Genomic DNA, 20,711 nt, shown 5'->3' on the forward strand with positions numbered 1-20,711 from the left:
CCACTCGAAAGATCTGGCTTTATGTTTGGAGGGGAAGACCTCCTGCCTCTTATCACTAGCATTCGATGTCCTTGGACCTGATATGAGAATGTAAAATGTATTCCCATGCACCATGGAAGAGAAACACACCAAGAAAGTGACATCTTAGCGTTAGCTTTACGAGATGGCCCATCCCTGAGGCAACACAAGAACAGTAAATGCGGGTGATGGGCAGAAATATATCCTGAAGGGAGAATGGATCCCAGAGGAAAAAGATACACAGTCACACTTGGCCATCTTCAGAATTTTGCCCTTGCCTTGCCCTGCAACTTAAATTGCCTTTTTTTTTTTTTTTTTTAAAATGAGAAGCAAAAACATTTTTCTTATGTTTTTTTTTTTCCCCAAAAAACATTTTAGTCAACTTTTTTCCTCCCCCCACGTAGGAATCCTTTGGAGAAAGTCAACATGGTGGCTGCAATGACTCTGAAAATCCTTTAGTCTTTTTAATCCTTTAGCCTCTTTTGATTATCTTGAACACTCAAGGGTTAAGTGACTTGCCTTGGTTTCCCTGGGTAGGCTGTGTAGATTTTAGAAATGAATTGATTGGAGGAAGTATTTTTGACACCCAAATCAGTAATCTCTTTTTTTTTTTCTTTAGTTAAAAAAGTCACCCTTTATGTTTTTACCCCCCTGCAAAGGGTTATATTGTTGGTGAAGGGAAGTGTAGAACCATTTCTTTCTTTAGGAATCTTTCACAATTTTGCTTAGATGTCGTGTTAGCCGTTTTCTAAAATTGTATTAGCTGTTTTCTTTATATATGCTTCCCTTGTATTTTATGCCTTTTAGAAACAGGCGTGTTCACAGACCCACAAACCTGGTGATACAATGCAAAGATTTGATGTTTTCCTGTGATTTTTCTTCAGGGGACTTTATCCCTCACGTCAAGATGTAATAGTAAATTAATTGTGAAAATGTGATCATTTTTAGCTGTTAGTCTTTACGAAAAACTTGTAAATCACATTTTTAAATAAAATCAACCTTTTCTTTAGTATTAGCTTGTGAAGCTCATAGTTTCAAGTATAAGGTACTGGCAGACATTGAGACCAGATGTGTGTGGAAGGTTTGTGATTGGGTTGAGGTCAGTGCTGAGAATGGTGCTACATGTTATTCTAGACCCTTGCTGTTGGGTAATTTAGAGTCAGAAAAGTAATGATTTGGAGCTATATTTTTAATAAATCTCCTATCAGAAAACATCCACCTGCTGTACCTTTCTTAGTGATTTAGCTGCTACCTGGCTTATGCAACCTGTTTTAAAGCAGATCAGTATTAAATAAGTACAAGAAGACGGAACAGCCATTACATCACTGCAAATGCCCTCTCCCTTCCAAGAGCAGTGGAGCCCCTTTTTTTTTATCCCCCTAATCAGGGAGTAAATATTTCAGCATAGAAAGGCATAGGCATGTTCTTTTGCACAATTTAGTTAGGAAGACTGGAATTTAAATTTGTGCCATTGGTAGAAAAAGAGCTGAAAGTGGAAAAATACTGTTAACATTTAATAGTTTTGATATTGCTTTGATTCTAAGCACCCTCATGTCAGCAGGGTCAAAATGTAAAGTTTTCATCATTTAGGTGAAAGCAAAAGAAGAAATCTGAGGTTAAGAAGACTGTTTACCATGATATGGAGGACAGAAAGGGAGATGCAGCTGCGAATGGTATATTAAGTCAATCTTACGTATGCAATGATTGCTGCCAATTCTTCATGTTTCCAGCTTGACATGATTTTAAACCACAGTGAAAAGAGATAGAGGAAATTTTCAAAAGTCATATAACCAATGCTCTTAGTATGAAACATGTTGCCAGTCGTGTCTGAAGGAACATTTTAGAAAGGTCTTGAAAATCTACGTAAGTACTTAGTGCTGAGTTCAACCAGAGTAGAAACAGTACAAGCCCTCATACCCCATATTTCAAGTAGTGTATTTGCCATCCTGTGACTTGTGGGACCATCTTCCCTTTGAATCATTAGACGTTAGCAATTGTTGAACTGAATTTAGCTCACAACATTGTTTTGAGCCAAGGATTTTGTTGTTTTTAAATTTTGAGAGCTAATGTTAACTCTGTGAGAAGAGATTTCAGAGAGACAGCTCGCCAATTACTACAAGTGTCTGAAGCAAAAAAAGATTTCTAGGAGCTGCATGTATTGATGTTAGGTTTGTATAATTAAGGATTGTAATGAAAGGAAAAGTCTATAATTGATCTTAATGGTCACAACCAACCTAGTGTTCTATAATTTGACACAGGTCCAAAAATTAAATGTCACATGTTTGAAAAAAAATCAAACGGCACTGAGCTTGTAATGTATATTTTATTTTGCACAAGCTTGCATATATACTGCACATACATTCAGTTTAAGAGAAGATGGAAGGCACACAAGGCAATTGGACTACTGTATCCTTTAAGTGGTACAAAGCAAAAGGTAAAAGTTTGGAGAGTATACAAAAGCTTAAAACACACAAAGTAAAACCCCCTTCCCACCCTCCCCCCAACAACTTTTTATTTCCTGTTTTAAAATTTAGTAGCTGCCAAACTAAATCTTTTTACTTTTACTTTAAAATCAATTGTCTACTGCACCTTTTTATTTTCTTTTTAATATGGACAGGGAGTCTCATTTTTTAAAATCATATCAATTAATATTACAGTACATCCTTGGTAATACAAAATTGTACACCTTCATCAAATAAATTAGGATAAATTAAACCAATAAATTATGCAAAGTCTTCAGAACAATAGACAACAACAAAAATCCACAATTGAAATTGCCTCTAGCTAAAAAAAAAAAAAATCAAAAATTGACTTTATCAGTTCAGTTATTGTACTATATTCAAATCAAAGGATCTTTATTACAAAAAAAAGCTTAATGCTATTTACAACATATTGCTAAATAATATAAAGGCAGTGTTTTGTCACGGTTTATACTATATACATATGAGAAATGGCTGGGACAATATTGGGGAAGCCAGGAACTTTGATTCTTCTAGGTAGCACTGAGACCAACCCCAAACACATTTGTTTTTCTAATTCTCATTTTGAAGTGGTAATATACAATTTAAAAATACTCCCCCCTCACCCCCCAAAGTGGAGGCTTAGAATACTTTAAAAATACAGAAGGAATACATTTTCACAAAAGAGGGCCAGTCAGTTTGCCTTTTCTGCTCATGGTTGTGCATTTTGGGGGTGGGGGGTGGGGGTGGTATCAGATTTGAGAAAGGGCTCAGCTGAAAAGATTCAAAACCCAGATGCTTCCAGATTCTGTTATATTCTCCGAAGGATAATTATAAGAAGATACAAAGGTTAAATACCAGTTTTGATCCCAGCTCTGAATATGAGCATTTTAGCTTTAGTTTTATAGATGGTTTACAACCAACAGATCTACAGAAAACAAAGCTGCATTTCCTTCAACATAACATTTAAGTGCAATACAGTAACTGTTTACTCATATAATAAACCAGTTACATTCTTTTAAGGGGAGCTTTTTGAAAACAATGCTTCTTGTAATTTACAAACACAGAGTTTGTACCAGAAGGAAACATTTGTACTATTCACACCAACGAATATTCTATAATATACATGGCAAAGATATTTTGCTCTGCCCTTACATGTACACTGCTTCTTTCAGGGGAGTCTGTAAACCACTTTTTCTTTGATGAATTTATGATTGCTTCTGGGGAACATCCTATTTTTAAAGCCCCTGAATCTTTAGCTTTATGACTTAATATTAACCTGTATGTGTGTGGGGGATTACTTACTATATGTCTTCATGTACATAGAAAAGAAATTTCATAAATTTACAGAAACTGCATTACCCTCGCCATTGATATCTGATGAAAGAGACTGTTATCTTTTAAAAGTAGAGAGCAGGATTTTCAAGAATGCTTTCAACTGTCTACTCATATACAGTCACTGTAGTGTTGGTAATAAATTTAACAGATGTTGTGAGAATGTAGTTACTTATTAAAATCTCATGTCTTACGTAACAACAGCCGAGGTTAAATATTTACATTGCTTTATAAAAGTTCCCCTCTTGCTTTAGTGTTTCTGTTTTGCTTTTTTTGTTGTTTTTAAAATTTTTTAAAATGATATTCACCCACATCCCTAGCACAGCAACAAAGATTCTGCAAACATAAAACACTTTAATTAAATAATACTCGGAGGCACAAAGCAAACTTCAGGAATATGTGGGTGAACATTTCCTTAAATAATGACTACATTCTACCATCTTCCACACTGTTTTACCATTGAATGTGAAACATTCTCCATTAAACAGCCAGAGATACAGTAAGAATTAAATGTTTTGTTGTTGCAAATAGAACATTCTTTTCACAAAACATAACAAATGTCTAAAATAGGTCCTTAAATCTAGATAGGAAAAGGTAAGCTTTCCACTTCACACGCATATATATATGTATATTTTTACATGTGTGTATATGTGTGTGTGTTTTATGTTCACATATCTGCACACACATATATAGCACATGGTATGAAATATTGCTTCTATACTACTTTTCATTAGGCTAAGAAAACACAAGATTTGCACCACAGTTACAAAAAATTGGCTTCTACAAGAATTTTCAAAACTCGAATGCTGCTCAAACAATTGAGGAAAAAATAATTTGCGGTATCAAACTGTTCTAAAAATTCTCTTCTTCAAAAACGTATTCTCCCGCTTTGTTTTAAAAAGACACAAAATATGCATAGCTATCAACGTTATGTCAAACAGCCAGAAAAGAAAAAAAAAATCTAGTGTTTATTGCAGCTGTAGTAATTGGAAATAAAGTCAAAAAGATGAAATCGAAAGCCACAGAAGGCACAAGAACAATTGTACTTGTGGGGAAAAAACTGGTATTTTGAAGGATTTTTAAAAATCCCCCCGCTGGTGCATTTTAGGTCTAGGCACAGACTATAATCTCAAAGTGTATATGCAAAAATAATTTAGGGTTAGCAGAAAATAAGTGGTATAGCGGTATTTCAACATGGACGTTATACTTGTTTTTTTCCGACGTAAACTGTCCCTCGTCCTTCACCCTCCCACCATAGAAAGTTAACTTTCTCCCAAGTAGCCAATTTTCACTCGGTGAGAGTTGAGCTAAGATTTGAAAGATGGCGATTAAAAACAAACTAAAAAAACTGTTAAATAGGGGTTCTGAGAGACAGGCTTTTGACATTTTCCAATGCACTGGGAGGCACAAGATTTTATGATTGTAAAAGGGGAAAAATCATCTAAAAGCAAAGTGGTTGAGTTCTATTTCCCGAACAATGAGGTGAGTTGATCCCATGCTGCAATTTCTGCTTCGTAATGATTTCTATGCCTCAGTGAACATTGAGAGGATATTATCGTTGATAAGAGCATCCACGTCTGGTTGTGAACACACACTTTTGCTTAATTTGGCTGTTTAAATTAGGAAGGCAGGGGAGAATAATACCAAAAATCCAACTATGCCTGGAGTCAATACTGAATTTGCCCCAGATCCAGAAGACTCTAGCAATCTGAGTACGTAGGTGAACGCACACACTATGTTTTTTGCCTTTTCCCTTGCAAACGGCAACACAATGTTGACATGAATTACATGGAACAGCAAAGACCCAATTTATCTGATGGGAACAGTGAACGCCACCCTCTTTCACGTGAAGCAAGTCAAAACAGTGTGACCAAGGGTTGAGATTGCTTCCCTCCTTTGTGCCGATCGCATTTTTTTTGGTTCGCATTTTATTTCAAGGTCATGATTCTCTGAACTGCCCCCACCCTGTGCAAGCTGGAACAAGAACATATTGGATCTGAAGGCTCTGTGTGCTGTGGAGGAGAGTGTGAGCCGGGGGATGTGTTTGGCTGTGGGTGCAGAAAGACACCGGTGGCATTCCAGCCTGGGCCACTGCACTCTGTCCACACTGAGAGAGCTGGTTAGTTTCCTCAGGTCATCATAGGACTGTGCCATTTAATTTAAAGTCAGCAGGTTTTAAGGCTTTGTGCTGACAATAACTGCCTTCACTCATTCCTGTCTATCAGCAGAATTTATAAACGACGTTAAATTAGAGAGACTGGATCAGCTAGTTAGTAACATGGGTCAACCTGCATTCTCCTAGGTCAAATGTATTTTCCTGAAAATTAAGGAAAAATGGTATTTATGTTCTCTATGATCTCAATACCAGGTTGTTACTGTGTCATTTTAGGAGGTGTATATCACATTACTTAAGGGGAAAGAAGGGTCTGGAAAAGCCTATTAGAATGAACAAGGAATTCTTACTGCATCTGCACACAAAACCCACCAAAGAAAACAAGTGTGAATGTCACACGACTTTTCTAAGAGCAAGTATGGGACATTGTACACCTTTGAAAAACTGGAAAAAGAGAAAGGAAAAAAGAGAACCATTGAAGAAAGCATAAAATAGCAGCTAGCTTTCTTCTGTGTGCTGAAATTGTGTCTTTTGGGTTACCCCCAAACTTTGCTATGCTGTACACTCTTCTCACATTTTGGTCAATACTAGCTTCTGAATTAGAAGAGACTTCATCAATTGCTTTAAAATGCTATACCTAAAGTGAAGAAACACTTAATTAGACTGTCATCACTTTGACTATCCATCAGGGTAGTGTGGAATTGTATATGAAAATAGTTCAATCTCATACGTGCTCCTCTCAGGGAGGTGAAGATCTAGTAAGCTAACAGCTGTCAACAAACTTTTAGTGTCAGCAGGAATTTTATGGTCAAGTTTGGATGTCCTTTGTTCCTTACAATAGAAACGTATTCAGAAAATAGTGTTTTTTGGGGAAAAAAAAAGTGTTAAATATTAAACAAAAATAATTCTTTTAAGCACATAAACAAAGTTGAGTAAAGAGTAAATTTGAAACTTAAGTGCCTTTTAATATCCAAAGCAAGATAAGTAGAAAATGATAACAAGTTATAAGGGTTTTTCCTCTATGAAGAATGCTATAGACTTATCACTTATGAAAAAGAACCTATTGTAAAATTTAGAGAAGTGACTAGAGAGGATCATGGATGAATTTCCAGTCTCATCTTGAAAGAGTCAGTTTTGTGCAAAATTGCTTTGCCTCCATAAAAAAGAAAATTGGTACTAGCTTGGGTTGTTTGCCATTTCTCTTAGGAAATAATCACAGTTAGTGATTATTTCTCTTTTTTAAAGTTGACCTTTTGCGGCACTAGTAAGAAGTGAGCTGTCCATCTGCCATTGATTGGCATTATTTTAAAACATGTAATAAAAATCTGAGTTCAAACCAAACAAAATATTTAAGTTTAAAGTGGTTTCATTGAGTTTTCTGACCTTCTTAGCAGTAAAAACAAAAGAGTTGTGCTGTGTCACGGGTCTCCTTCTGGCAACCGCCATTTGCAATAAACCATCAATCAAGCAGAAGCATCTTTAACAAATGCCCTTCCTTGCTAATATAGACTTTACACACGTCAACATTCCTTTTTCCCTGAAAATCAACCCTATTTTAAGTCTCCAAATGTTAAGGGCTTTGGGCAAAAGTAAACTAAAGGCAGAAGGAAAATAACCATCCCCTTGCAATGGAAAACAAAAGAAAATATGAGAAAGATGATGAAGAATTACCAGCTGATTTCATAACATATTCATGCCTCCCATACACGTATATATGAAATCAAAATCTAGACACGTATAACTTGGACATCCAAAGGGGACTGCTACTATTCATACATTCGAAAAGAGTTGTTGAAATTTCTACTCATGAAGCAGCTCTTGGAGGCAGTTCGGGGATTTGAAAATCTCAGGGACTTCACTATCCAGCTTGCAGATGACCTTGTATATGGCCTTCTTCCAGGAAGGATCAACATCTTTGCCTGCGATAATGGCATTGAAAAACTCCCGTAATGTGATCTGCGCAACTTCCAGGAATCTCTCTGGAACCTGCTGATACAAGGAGACAATGGCATTAATAAAGTTTTCAGTTTCAAGTCTCCAGTTCTTCAAAGGAAACTGAGCTAAGTTCTTTCTTTCAGAAAGGGGCTTACATGGCACCTGCATTTTCTAAAAATGGCCGGCCTCTATTCTCTTATGTAAAGTCGTTATATATAGCAGCATTGTAATATGGGGTTGACAGCTTTGGAGAGTTTCAGAAAGAGACCTGTGCCAAGGATACATGCAGACCTATTGAAAAGCTAAGAATGCCATTGTGAATATTAGGGTAAAAAAGGGGGACGCACTGTTGGGATTCCTCGGTTCATTAAATAGGTGTATTCCAGAAACAAGTCTCCAACCAATCTTCCAGAAGGTGAATCAGATCTCCTTTTGATATCCATGATGAAAACAAAATGCGTTCTCAAAAATAGAATAAATAATTGGTCTTTGATATAAACGAAGCCCAAGAAAACCCAAATCAGAGTTGCCTGTTTGTATCAGAGGATTGACTCACATGCTAAATTGTGTATTACAGTAATCTGCACTGTACAGTGCTCTCTATACAAAAAGGAGTGAGAAAATAACATTAACACCGAGTCCACAAATACAAAATTTGTACTGAATCCTAAAATTCTACATCACAAAATACTTTACCTTGAGGTTAGAATTACACCGTAAGAGTGATTTAGGCAGTTGATAGTAATACAAAAACTAACATTTTTAGAGTGTTTGTTTATGTGTTGGGCACCGTGTTAGGAACTAAGTGAATTACATCATTCAATTCCCTGAACATCTCTAAGAGGTATTATTATTTCCATTTCACAGTGAGAAAACTGAGTCTCAGAGATCAAGGGGAATGTTCAAAGTCATTATGTTCCAAGATAAACAAACATTCAACAAGTATTCTTTTTAGAATCCCTATTTTTAATCCTTTTATTCCACAGCAATTAGTATATATATGTAGTGTCTGTATATGTTCTTAATTGCTTATTTAATAGTCTGACCTCTTGTGTAGGGAAAGGAGTAGCTATTGATGTACTTATTTAGTATTCTAAAGCATGGCCTACCTTTCCCTTCCTCAAGATAATGGATTCACAGAATCATTCTATGAACTCATAATTTTCCAAGTACACATTGACACCCAGTAGATTTCTTTTAGTGGGGAACTTCTGCATTCATGTTTTATTTTTACAGTAAGTGCAGACATATGAGAAAGGAAATGCCCTATAGTTGTCTGTGTAGACAGATCTGTCTACACATATAGAAGAGGTGAAAGATTTTCATCTCAGTTCAGACATGTCACTTATCAAACTAAAAGGGAGGTATTGTCCTGATGAACATATTCGATCCCTTTCTCCCCACCTTTTCTCAATTTGTGGAATAGACTTTTCTATAATGACAGTAACTCTTATAGAAAACTAGAATTATCATCATTTTTACACAGACTCTTTTAAACATTTACAATCAGACAAACACTTTCAGTGCTTCCAAAGGCAAGTCACTTGTCCTTTGAAAGAAACCTAGTAACTCCCCAGAACAAAAAAGGGCCCCCATCGGGGGCCAATCAGAGTCGAGAAAAAGTGAGAATTTCGCGTAGCCCCTCCCAAAGATACACACGCGGGCCAGCTTCTCATAACACAGATCCCAACAGTAGTTGAAAACCATCAAACACCGCCTTGTTCCCTATCAATGTGCAAAGCTATATACCCCAATGGCCATTCCCTGCTGAGAGTTCATCTGGATTTTCTACAAAACTTTGTTGATTTCCCCCCAAGTCTCCTGCATACACATGAATATTTGTGGGATGGGAAGGGCCTGGAAGAGAGCTAAGCACTCCCACTCACCTTATACTAATAAGTAAAAAGTCATTATGCAGTTTTTTTTGAGTACTCTTCCCTCTTCCCCCAAAGATACTCCCTCACATTTTATCAAATAGACATTACTGAGAGAGGGAATCTGGCTGGAGAACCGTTACCCACTCCTGTAGCAGCTACCCACTCTGAACTACTTGGTTTGGGAGCTGTTAGCCAAATGCTACAGGAACATAATCATAGGCATTTATTAAAATAAACATTTCAAGAAGTGTGCTTTTACTGACCAGTGGCAACAGAGCCATGGTGAAGATCTATGTTCTTTGAATACTTCGGGAGAGCTGTGAGGGACAGAGGGTACGGCAGCTGCTTCAGATGAAGTCAGAGAAGGATGGAAGCCCTGCCCACTCCAGGACCCCACAGGAGGTCTGGGGAGCCAGTGGCTAAGGGAGCAGGGGCATTGTTTAAGAGGAAGAAGACGAATCTAGAACAGAGTCAGCCCTACAGGGAGGGAGAGAAGTGCAGTTCTAAGGTTTGCCTGAGAACAAATCAAAGTCACTTCTTCGAGGGGAGTGGGTATGCAGTGCCCGCCTAACTATTCTTATCATTTGCCGTGCTTGTTAATGGTTTTCAGTGGGTTTATCCTTTTTTGAACGTTCATTTCTTTTGGGAGTGCTCTTGGGCTGCCATTTAACATCTTTTGTATTTGTGCCTTGCTATTATTTAACTTTTCACCTACTTATGTCTAGTTGTAATGAATTTATCATAAGATGTCACCAGATAAAGAGCCATGGTGTCTATTCTGCATATCCCCCATAATGCTTAGCAGCGCGCTTCTGACTAGTTTTTGATAAATATTTCACAATGAGATCTTGCCTTCTGCTTTACTCCATGTTACTGTAGCATCACACTTACCTTCTCCCTCAATACCTGAAAAAAAATTTTTTTAAATAAGATGGAGTTGAAAGGGTTGGACTAGATCTCCATAATCATCATTTTCTACATGAAGAAACTGTGAGATTCTGTAAGATGAAGAAATTATGAGATTAAGAGACTCGTGCAAAATAACTTGTCCAGGTGTTTTTCCATCAAACCATGTTGGCTCCTTTTAAATGCATTTTCAGTTATTCCTATTTATCTGAGGCATCAAAACCTCAACAAGCTGTGGATCTGTGATTGAGCAAAACCACAGAAGAGCTAGTAACTTCAAAATAAATGGGAATCGTACAAAAGTTCCCAGGGGAGACTTTGGTTTTCAGTTTATGTTTGGGAAGGGATGAATTCTTTTCGAACAAATGAAATAGTGTGCTAATTTAGTGCTTACTTTGAGGCAATACTCACGCAATGAATTGGGTTACATAAAATAAAGTTATAATGAGATCCTCTAAAGCTAGAGCAATTAATCTTTTTTGGTGGATCCAGAGAAGTAAACTGCTGGGTAGCAACTGATCTTCTGAGAGAGCGCCAAGGAATTCTATCCACAGGTAGAACCTTACGTCTCTGCTAGAAACATTTCCCCAACCCCATTTCACAGAGTATGTTGGGGGAGTCCTTTGTGATTTTTTTTGTGTGGGGGAAGGAATGTCTTAGAATTCCAGCTTCTGAAAATTCTATTTCCCGTATTTTTCTGTACCTCTTCACACCTAATGGATTTCCAATCACTAATAAACATCTGCAGAAAAGCCCTTAGTGACAAGTAATCCCTTATCTAGGTTTCTTTTAATAGAACCCAACAATGTGCAGAATGAACCCTAGAGTATCTCCTCAGCATCAGGTGGCAACAGTCAATCAAGTCCCTGGAATGCAAGACAATGCAGGCGGCCGAAGGGGGAGGGAAGGCCGTGCCTTTGGACCAGCCACAGGGGAAAAACAAAAGGCTTCCAAAGGCTCTGGCTGCGACTCTGAAGCTATTGTGGGAGCTGCTATGCTGAGTGTTCTTCAGGAGAGGAGAGTGGAAACTTTGCTCTGATAAAAGGCATCCCAGCACAGGAGCCTCGCCCCAAATGGTCTTGCCTCTCTCTCCTTGCGGTGATATTTGGAGGAGGATAATATTGCAGTGAGGTACTTGAAGACACTCAGAAATGTGAAGGGGGCTGGCTATTAGCATCTACCAATTTCATCACAATTGTTTGTACTTGAGTCTCCTCACAGCAAGAGGACCTGTGGGTTTTGATGAAATGGGAGGAAGGAGGAGGGTTTCAAGTCTGCTCAGTTGCGTGTGCGTGTGCAAATGCACACACCCGTATACACACACACACACACCTTGGAGTGTTGGGTGGATGGTTATTTTGCTGTTCGCTTTTTTTTATTAGAATGAGTGGCAAAGACACAGCCCCCACCCCAGTCACAGCCCCCGCCCCACGCCCACCCCCGCCTCCATCTTCCTCCTCTTCTTCCCAGTTGTTTTACCTTCAAGGATGATTTGTTTTATTAAACGGACTGTCCCTAGCCTCTGCAGTACATAATAAAAGCCTGACATAGCAGGCTGCCTGCCTTCTGTGTCCTGCAGACACTCATCATAAGTGTCAGGACATACCAAGGTTAGCGGTCACCGAAAGTGTGCTCGCTGGCCCAAACCTTGCCAAACGCTCTTGGCAGCTGAATGAATGTCACAGAGAATAGAAGGGGAATTATAAAGGTTAAAAAGAAGACAGCCTCTCCTATTTTCTGGAGACAGAGAAGGAGATTTTTCACACCTCTAAAACATCCATCCACAAACTCATCCATCGGCCTCTTGTGGGAGACCTAAACCTTGCCCCTCGCACAGCTCCCCATGGATAACTTCCATCCTTGAACCCCTTTAAAAACCGGTCCACTGGCCTAACTTCATCAGTGAAATGACTTTTGCTGAAATAGACAGAAAACAAACCTGGCATAGACCTCTCCCCCTAGCCCCTCCCCAATAACCAAGGCTCAAAGTGCTTATCAAGCTTAGCAATAGGTTACAATCTCATCAAGGGAGACCATCTTTTCAGTTCATCCTTTAAACTATTATTGGTTTTTTTTCTTTTTTCAAACTTACTTCAGCCGAGAAATGGAAAAGGAAACGTACGTGTGGGCAAGGGTGGTTAACTGATGGCAAAGTGAAATCGGGGCTAGTATTTGGTGTATTAGTTTGCGTGTGGATTTTCTTTCTTCTTCCTCCTTCCTTTTTTTTTTTTTTTTTTTTAATACTATAAAAGGACAATAAAATGCTGACTGTAAGAAGACAATGTCAAGGAGAAAAGGGTACTGGTATTTTGGATACTCTTCACTGCTCGCCTTGGAGAGAGAGTTATTCTTGTCACAAACCCTTTTGTCTGCATCTGCTGACTGCCTGCCTGTAGCCAGCAGCATACTTTAACTGTTTTGTCACCTCCTAACATCACATGCATCAGCTGTTGGGCTTTTGTTACGGGTATTGTAGAACTAATCCGCTGTGGCTGTTCTACTGTGCAGTAAATAAAACAGAAACGGGCTTCTCAGACAATTCTGCATGAATATTTCAGATGGCTTTACAACTCCGATTCACAAAATCAAATAAATAAATAACTCTCCCAGCCTCCTCCCCCCCCACACCCACACAGAGAAACAAAACCCCTCAAACCAGACCCAGATGCCTCCAAGTCAACTGCATTGAAGGCACTGACTTGAGCCTTCCAGCAATTGTTTCAGTGAAGTAGAAAGAATAGTGCCCTCTCAACTTCAACGCCCTGCTATCCATATTTATTATCAGAGTTAAACACATCGAATTCCAAAAACGGGGTAAGTGGCTTTGAAAATCTGGAACGCTCCTTTTCCACGTGGGCTTTCTAAAACATACATGGAATGGCATCAGAAATATATAGTTGGAGTTGCCTTGTCAGACTGCTTTTATTGTTTCCATCTGCACTTTCTTCCCTTCCATTCATCTGAAAGGGGTCAAGGGAAGATCTTGTGCGTCTCATTCATCCTCAGAGCCTTCCCCAATGTCTAACCCGTAGAGGGAAACTGAAACTTTGGGCTGGGTTTCTCCAGACTGAATGCACATCATGAATTCTGTTACGGTATGAACGATGTACTAATCACGTGTCATGGGGCACTTGCCTAGATGACTTCTGAGTGTCTTTGAGAAGTTAGAGAGGACAGCAGCGCGTGGGTGCGCGCGTACACACAAAGATCCTAGGAAAGGAGACAAAGTTGAAGTACTTCGCCGAGCATTCATTCACCCTGGTGTGCTGCACACGATTCCTCTAAACAAACTCTCCCATCCCTGCTGTTTGTTAAGTAAATATTGATCAAGGAGAGACATATCTCCTGGCGCAGGGGCACAAGCTGGGGACTTACACTGCAGACAGAGTGGGCTTAAATGGATAAACTCCGATGCTTTAGTAACTCCTCGGAGAGATTATCAGATGAAAAGGCAAGAACAGACACCTTATTGCTTCTCCTCTCCACTGTCTCACTCTTACTGAATTCTCCTGCCAGAGGCAGAGAGAGGAATCATGGAGCTATGAAATATGGTTACAGGATGCTGTTCTAAGGGTCTCCCTTTGCAGCCATGCATGCATTTATCCTGTGGGTACAGCCGGGGACTAACTGGCCCTTCAGAAGGGAAGAAATGGGGCAGGATGCTACACTGAGTGAATCGTGGAATTGTATCCTACGGCCCTCTCATTAAGGGAAGGATCAGATGGGAAAGCAAGTATGCCTGTGCTTTGGAAAGCATAAACCATCACCTAAATTAAGGTCATGGTGTGAACCTTTCAAGAAGAGCCCAATTTCTGGAAGGTAGTTCTCTGTGATTACTAAATATGTGCAAAGCAGCGTTTTGAGAGGTGCTTTGAAGAGGTTCGCTTGGGTGATTTTATTGGCTCAGTCAACAAGTTGAGAAAAGGTGCTTTGTGTTTCTCAAGTTTTACTTCGGTTATTTCATGATTGTGACTTGAATCCCTGTCAAGAACTGAATGGCTATGTGTGCTTTCCTGGGAAGGCCAGTTTTAAAATCATCTCTCGAGATTAGGTTTTGTGTATCAAACACTGAGCACCAGGGGAAAAAGAGCAAGGTGTTATATTTAGAGTTCCCACGAAATGCCTACAGGGCAGTTATATTTTACTAGGATGCTTGCACCTATTGGAGGGACGGGTATTTTTCAGGAACACTGGCTGTGAAGCTGCTTGCAGACACCTCCCACATTAGACGAGATGAGGCAAAGGAAGGTTCTGTGGCAACAACTGGACTTCAGACTAAAGTCTCTTTACTTGGATGCTCCACGTGGCATTCAGCTTTCGGGGACCTTACAGGATGAGATCTGTGTAATGCCCATGCCGTTTTAGGTCTACGAGTGGGCTCACTTCCTAGTGACATGTTTGCTACTTAAATATGTGGAGAGTAAATGCTTATAGGAAGTGGCTATAGTTCAAGGCTATCCTTAAAAAAAGAACAAAACAAAAACCCATGTTTCCTCCGTCTCAGCAACGGAACACATGGCAATAACAGTCTGTATCATTTTTTTTTTATAAACCTTCAAAAGAACAATGTTCTGTTGAGCAAAATTCAGTAGCATTCTGTAAACATTAATTTAAGGAAATCAATAGACTCAGTGAGCTAAAGCCATATTGCAAGATAAACTGGCCAGAGTGCCACTTTATCAAATAGATTTTCGTTTTCTCAGCTAGATAAAGACAGTTTCCAAACGGCGCAAACGTGTCGCAACCAAGGTTTGAGAAGTATGTGGCCTTCGAACAGTTTGCTTGTTCCCACTACAAAGCTGGATAAACATACTTTAAAAATGATAAGATGCTTCAGAATTGATTCAGCTTTCAAATTTTACGTATAGATTTCTTGGTTGTCTCCCAGGAAAAGAATAAAACAAAAACCGTGCCCTCAGAATAGAAAAGGTACTTGGGAGAAAGGGTTAAATCGTCTTGAGAAAGGGAGCTCTGGGGGCAGTGTCAGTTGATGCCTGACTTTAAAAAAGAAAGGAAGAAAGAAATCTTTATTCATGCTGACCTGATGGGCAACGGGCCTTCTTGCCAAAATCCAAAAGCCAAACTCTCTCGTGGGTTTGGGATCAGAGGTTTCAGCTGGTGGAAGCTGCTCCCGGTCTGCGCTCACCCTGCAATGTCATGTTAATGTGTGCGGGGGTGGGGGCGGGGAAGTCGACGCGGAGAAGGGCTGGGAAGGACCCTGAGCCCAGATCCACACAACAGCCATCACGTCTCTCTTCAACCAGACGGAAAGAGCTGCCGGGTAATTAGAAAAAGCGGCAAAAGGGAAGCAGGTCTCTCCAGCTGTTGCCACGGCAAGGACCCACATGGAGCTTGGGGCAGCACACTTCCAAGATAAACCACCTGACATCTTCCAGTGCCACACCAGCCCCTATAAATGCTGGTAGAGTAGCAACCAGATAGGACGCAATGGAAATGACCCACTAGGGGAAATGTAATAAAAAGAACGGACGGCCAGGAAACTACAAGGAAGGAGGTGAAGGATCTACCTTGTGGAACTCCATGAAAAAGGCTCACAGGAAGTGGACTTTGGTCTGTAGCTGGGCAGCGGGGGGCTGGTCCTGGCGCTCACCTGGGCCTGGAACGCCCCTGACTGCAGCGTGAAGCAGGGCACAATGTGCCCTGAGGAGTTCTGTTTTGTTTTCTCACGTGAATTTGCATCTGTATCTTTTAGGAGTGGGTATTTAGCAACTGCGGAATCCACAAAAGCATTGCTACACCTTTAAAATGTTGATAACATGTATCTCAGTAAAAATACCATATGATTCTCAACAGTGTGCTAGAATTGAACACTTTAAATAATCGTGGCTTTCGGGTAATGGAAAAAAATGTCTCCACATCTTCTACTCTACCCGTTAATATTTGGGGTAAATACATTTGAAACTATGTAAACATCCCATTGGCAACTCTGCATATAGATATTAACATAAAAAAACACACACCCATCTCTCCATAGCCCCAGAAAAGGAGAAACTAGCACGCTGAGATTACGCATTTGGGAGGCTGTTCAGGTTAGAGCTGGATCAAGACTATTCCATCAAAGAATCATAGTTTTGGAACTTCAGAACTAGAAGGGATCTCAGAGAATACATGTTTTACCAAAGAGAGAAACAAACTCAGCCAGCGGTCGGCAAGCTTTTTCCGTAAAGGGCTAGGTAGTCAATACAATCTCTGTTGCATATTCTTCTTTCCCTTCTTTTCTTTTATTTATTTATTTTTTTAACCAACCCTTTAAAAGTTAAAAACGATTCTTAGCTCAGGGTCAGAAAAAACAGACTGAGGACCTGACCTGGCCCACAGGCCATAGGTTGCCAACCCCTGCTCTTAGCCAAACTTGGGGGCTAAGAACTTCTCTGAAGGCCTAATGCTCTTCCATTCTTCATTAATCCTGTGTGCCCCGCTGGGTCGGCACAGTGGTTGTTGCTGCAGGATAGCTGGGATCCCCACACCCAAATTCAACCTGCAATGCCACGCCATTCCTCAGATGCATCTGAGGCTGCCACGTCGATGGCCCAGTGAGCGGCCCACACAGAGGATGGTCAAGACCCAGGGAGACTTCAGTCTCACCTGCTTTGAGTAGGAGATTTTCCTTAGGAGTTTTCCTGCCAGTAAATATTTAAATGCACTAAACGGACGTACCTGTCCCTCCCTCACTCACGACACGACACATCGACACATTGTCACATGGAATGAATCAGCTCAGATGGAACAATAAGCAGTATACCAGTCACTCTGTTAACTAATTTCCCTTCAGGTCAGCGCCGGGAAAGATGTACCACTGGTGTCTGAGTTCAAGACAGGCTGACAATGCTTGATGGTTAACTTTTGCTTCAATTCTCAGGGGAGGTGTTAAAATAAATAGGGGCAAGCTTGGTGCCATTCGTGGGTGGGAGATTATCCAAAAACAACACGACATAAACTCTCCAATATTGCATGAAGGGAAGCTGGGGCACAGATAATCCAGTTACTCCTGTTTCGTTCGAGAATGCATTATGTGATTATTTTCTGCGGTAGATTTACCTTCATAATTAAGCTTTGCCTAGGCTACTATTCAAACTAGTCTGTGTGCCCTGTGTTCATGTGGATGGAGCAATGTGAGTAAGGAGCCTAGGGGGGAACTGTTAGGAAGTGGGGTTCAGGCAGGACCAAGAGAGCAGCGTTGCTCATAGTAAGCACCAAAGAAAGCCCTGTGAGATATGGATGGTAACGAAACAGAGCTTGAGAGAACACCGGATCAGGGAGGTAGTGCCACTCTCTGACATAGCTGTGCGTCCCAAGTCACATCTGGGTTGCTCTGGGAAGGGACCGGCATCAATGGCCTCAGTCCCATCGGTTGGTTTTGATGGCAAGATCTTTGTTATGTCAGAGAAATTCTGTTTTGTATTTCTAGGGAAATCTATTTGGTCTCTCTTCCTCAATCATCCTTTGCAAAAACTAAGGATGAGTTGTGTTTCAGAAGCAACCTAAGGGCTTTGAAATTCCTTTTCCAAGAAAGGTCACCCGTTCAGGAAGGCAGAGAAACAGATCCCAGAATGGCCCCAGGAGCCTTTGGACATCCTCGTGAACCCCCATCAACACATATTGTTTGGGGTGGAGTCTTAGGGTGCTGTCAAGACCTAGGCTTGGCCCACTGAACGGCAAGGTCAGGAGCCTGCACACAGACCACCCTGTACACCTTCCGATCGCGTAAAATGATAAATCTTTGAAAATAGTTTCCACATTACAGGAAATGCAGGGGCCTTGAAACCTTGGCCTTTCATCTTCTTCCCCCTACTTTTGCTTCTGGTCACTTCTCTGCCTTCGTTCCTCAAACCCCCACACTTGTTCTCAGTGACTACAGTACCTTTTACTAAAAGTCACTTATAGTACCAGATTTTCATTAAAAATGTTCGAGTAGCCTTTTCAAAACCGAAGTGGGGTACACTAACCATTAGCAAGATAAAACACACATCTTCAAATGCCTTGTGGGAGGATTTGATACCTACCTACCACAAACTCATACATACCCACAAAACTCAGTGCAAAAGACTTGCATGATCTAGATTGCTAGTATTGGGGAATACTTACAGGAAAGGATGCTATTGCTTTTGCAAAACTTACTAACCAAGCCTAGCAGTGAAGGTAGTTATACCATCGATAACAACTAATTCTGTCTTGAAAGAAGAGAGACATTGCATATTATACAGGTATTAATAACATACGGTGACTGCTGATTGATTGAGCTGAGGGGTGGCCTGGGTGGAATGTGTATGGGGACAGGTGTACAGATGCCCCCTTCATTTGTTCGGGTCCTTATCACCTCCTAGAAAGCCCACAGCCTGGAGGACTTCACTGATGTATGTCCTCTTTGTTTGGCTGCCCTAAGCCAACACAACAACAAGTGAAGTGAGCAGCAAGTATAATGATTAGTGCCAATTCAGTCAATAAATTGTTTATGAATTTGAAAAATTAGTCTCTGTAATCCCAGCAAGGGAGTTGCCACGTCTCCAAAGACACTCTTGAGAGATGTGCAAAGAGGGCCTTGGGAGAACACTAAAATGGGCACTCTGGAGATGTTTACCGAGATAATTAAGCCACAGCAGAGCGACAGGGTGGAAGTGGCCCCATGGGGACACCACCAGGATTCCCAGAGGACCCACAGTCACTGCTTAAAGCATTGCATCATGCCCAGGATTTATTTAGAGAATGCAGAATGTCTTCTATGCTAGAATCACAGAACTTCAGACCTAGAACAAAGCCTTGTTGTATAGTCTTATCGGTGTACAGGGGAGCGAAGTAGAGCCCAAAGAGGCAGGTGTAGCCTCCAGTCTGGTGCTCCTTCCACGGTACCGTGGCCCCTCATCACTGCCTTTCTTATCCGGAGCCTCGGACTCCAGAGATGTTCCCGCATGGTGTCACCGTTAACAGACACACTTGGGGGCAGGAGGAATCACTTTCTCTTTTTAAAATCAGTGTTGCACTGACCTTTTGTCCCAATTCCGATGAGAACTTTCTGTTTGCTCATTTGTTTGTTTTTCTATTTAGGGTCAGCAGGAAATAGTGCAATAATTGGGTTACTGACAGCAGGGACAAGGTAACTTTTACCTGGCCCTACAAAGGAATAAAAGCAAATGCTTAAAGTACAGCATGTACTTTGTGCTAATATATTCATGTAATTCTCATGACAACTCTGTGTGGTAGGCCGTATTATTTCCCCCATTTTATAGGGAAGGAAACTGAGGCACAGAGAGGGTAAGACACTTGCCAAAGTTTCAGTGCCGGAAAGTGACAGAGCCAGAAGCCATGCTCTTAAGTTCTACGCTACGATTAGTCCAGGACTGCTGACATTGGAAAGACTCTCCAGAGGATTTCCCGTTTAAGATTTCAAGGTGATGCTTTTATATAAAATAACAGCTACTTGTAAGTGAACATTTTGTTTCCTTCCTGAGAATAATTTAGAAACCACAGCGCTCTTGCCTTAGTTGTCGTTTTTATAGATTCAAGCCCAAGATGAAGGCTCTATCTTTATGATGTCAAATACTCCTGTACTTTATTTACAAAAACACTGAACACATCTGGGCAGCCTGGTGATATCTGCCTGTTTTTATTTGGCTGGATAGGTCCTGTAGAAAACTATCAGATTTGCCAGAATACTTGTACTTGCCAAGAGTCTCATAAAGTTGTGTCTTAGGATCATTTAACCAGTAAATGCTACTGAGATGCAACTCAAGAAATCTAAATTCTGAGGATAAACTTTTGGGGCAATCAAAAAAGTCCCATTGGGTGTATATGTGAGGTACACTCACTAAATTGTGGTGTGGCTGCCCACAGCTGGAATTCTACCCTATTGTCTCCTAACTGTAACTGTCCTTTGTGAAAACACAGTCACGCTGGATGCAAATTACAGAAGGGCAGCTAAAATGAGCAGGGGCAGCCCACTTACTCTATGAGATGAGATTTTTAAAAAGGATTATAGCTCCTTAATCTGCAGAGATGAAGATTAAGGGGAGTAATGATATATAAAATCAGAAAGGAAATGGAGAATATAGC

General features: G+C 40.4%; 1 protein-coding gene across 7 annotated transcripts in view; it reads right to left on the bottom strand.

Moving 5' to 3' along the window:
• Nucleotides 1-2,322: 2,322 nt before the first annotated feature.
• PROX1 (prospero homeobox 1) overlaps nt 2,323-20,711 on the bottom strand; it is a 51,273-nt gene continuing 32,884 nt past the window's right edge. For 6 of the 7 annotated variants that reach the window (XM_074322410.1, XM_074322411.1, XM_074322412.1 and 3 more), the window contains exon 5: nt 2,323-7,914. In XM_074322410.1, coding sequence (XP_074178511.1) covers nt 7,726-7,914 — 189 coding nt within the window. In that variant the 3' untranslated portion in view covers nt 2,323-7,725. The remainder of the gene's footprint in view (nt 7,915-20,711) is intronic. The other variant, XM_074322416.1, reaches the window with a different exon arrangement.

The sequence above is a fragment of the Rhinolophus sinicus genome, linkage group LG17 (genome assembly GCF_036562045.2).
Source record: "Rhinolophus sinicus isolate RSC01 linkage group LG17, ASM3656204v1, whole genome shotgun sequence".
Classification (NCBI taxonomy): domain Eukaryota; kingdom Metazoa; phylum Chordata; class Mammalia; order Chiroptera; family Rhinolophidae; genus Rhinolophus; species Rhinolophus sinicus.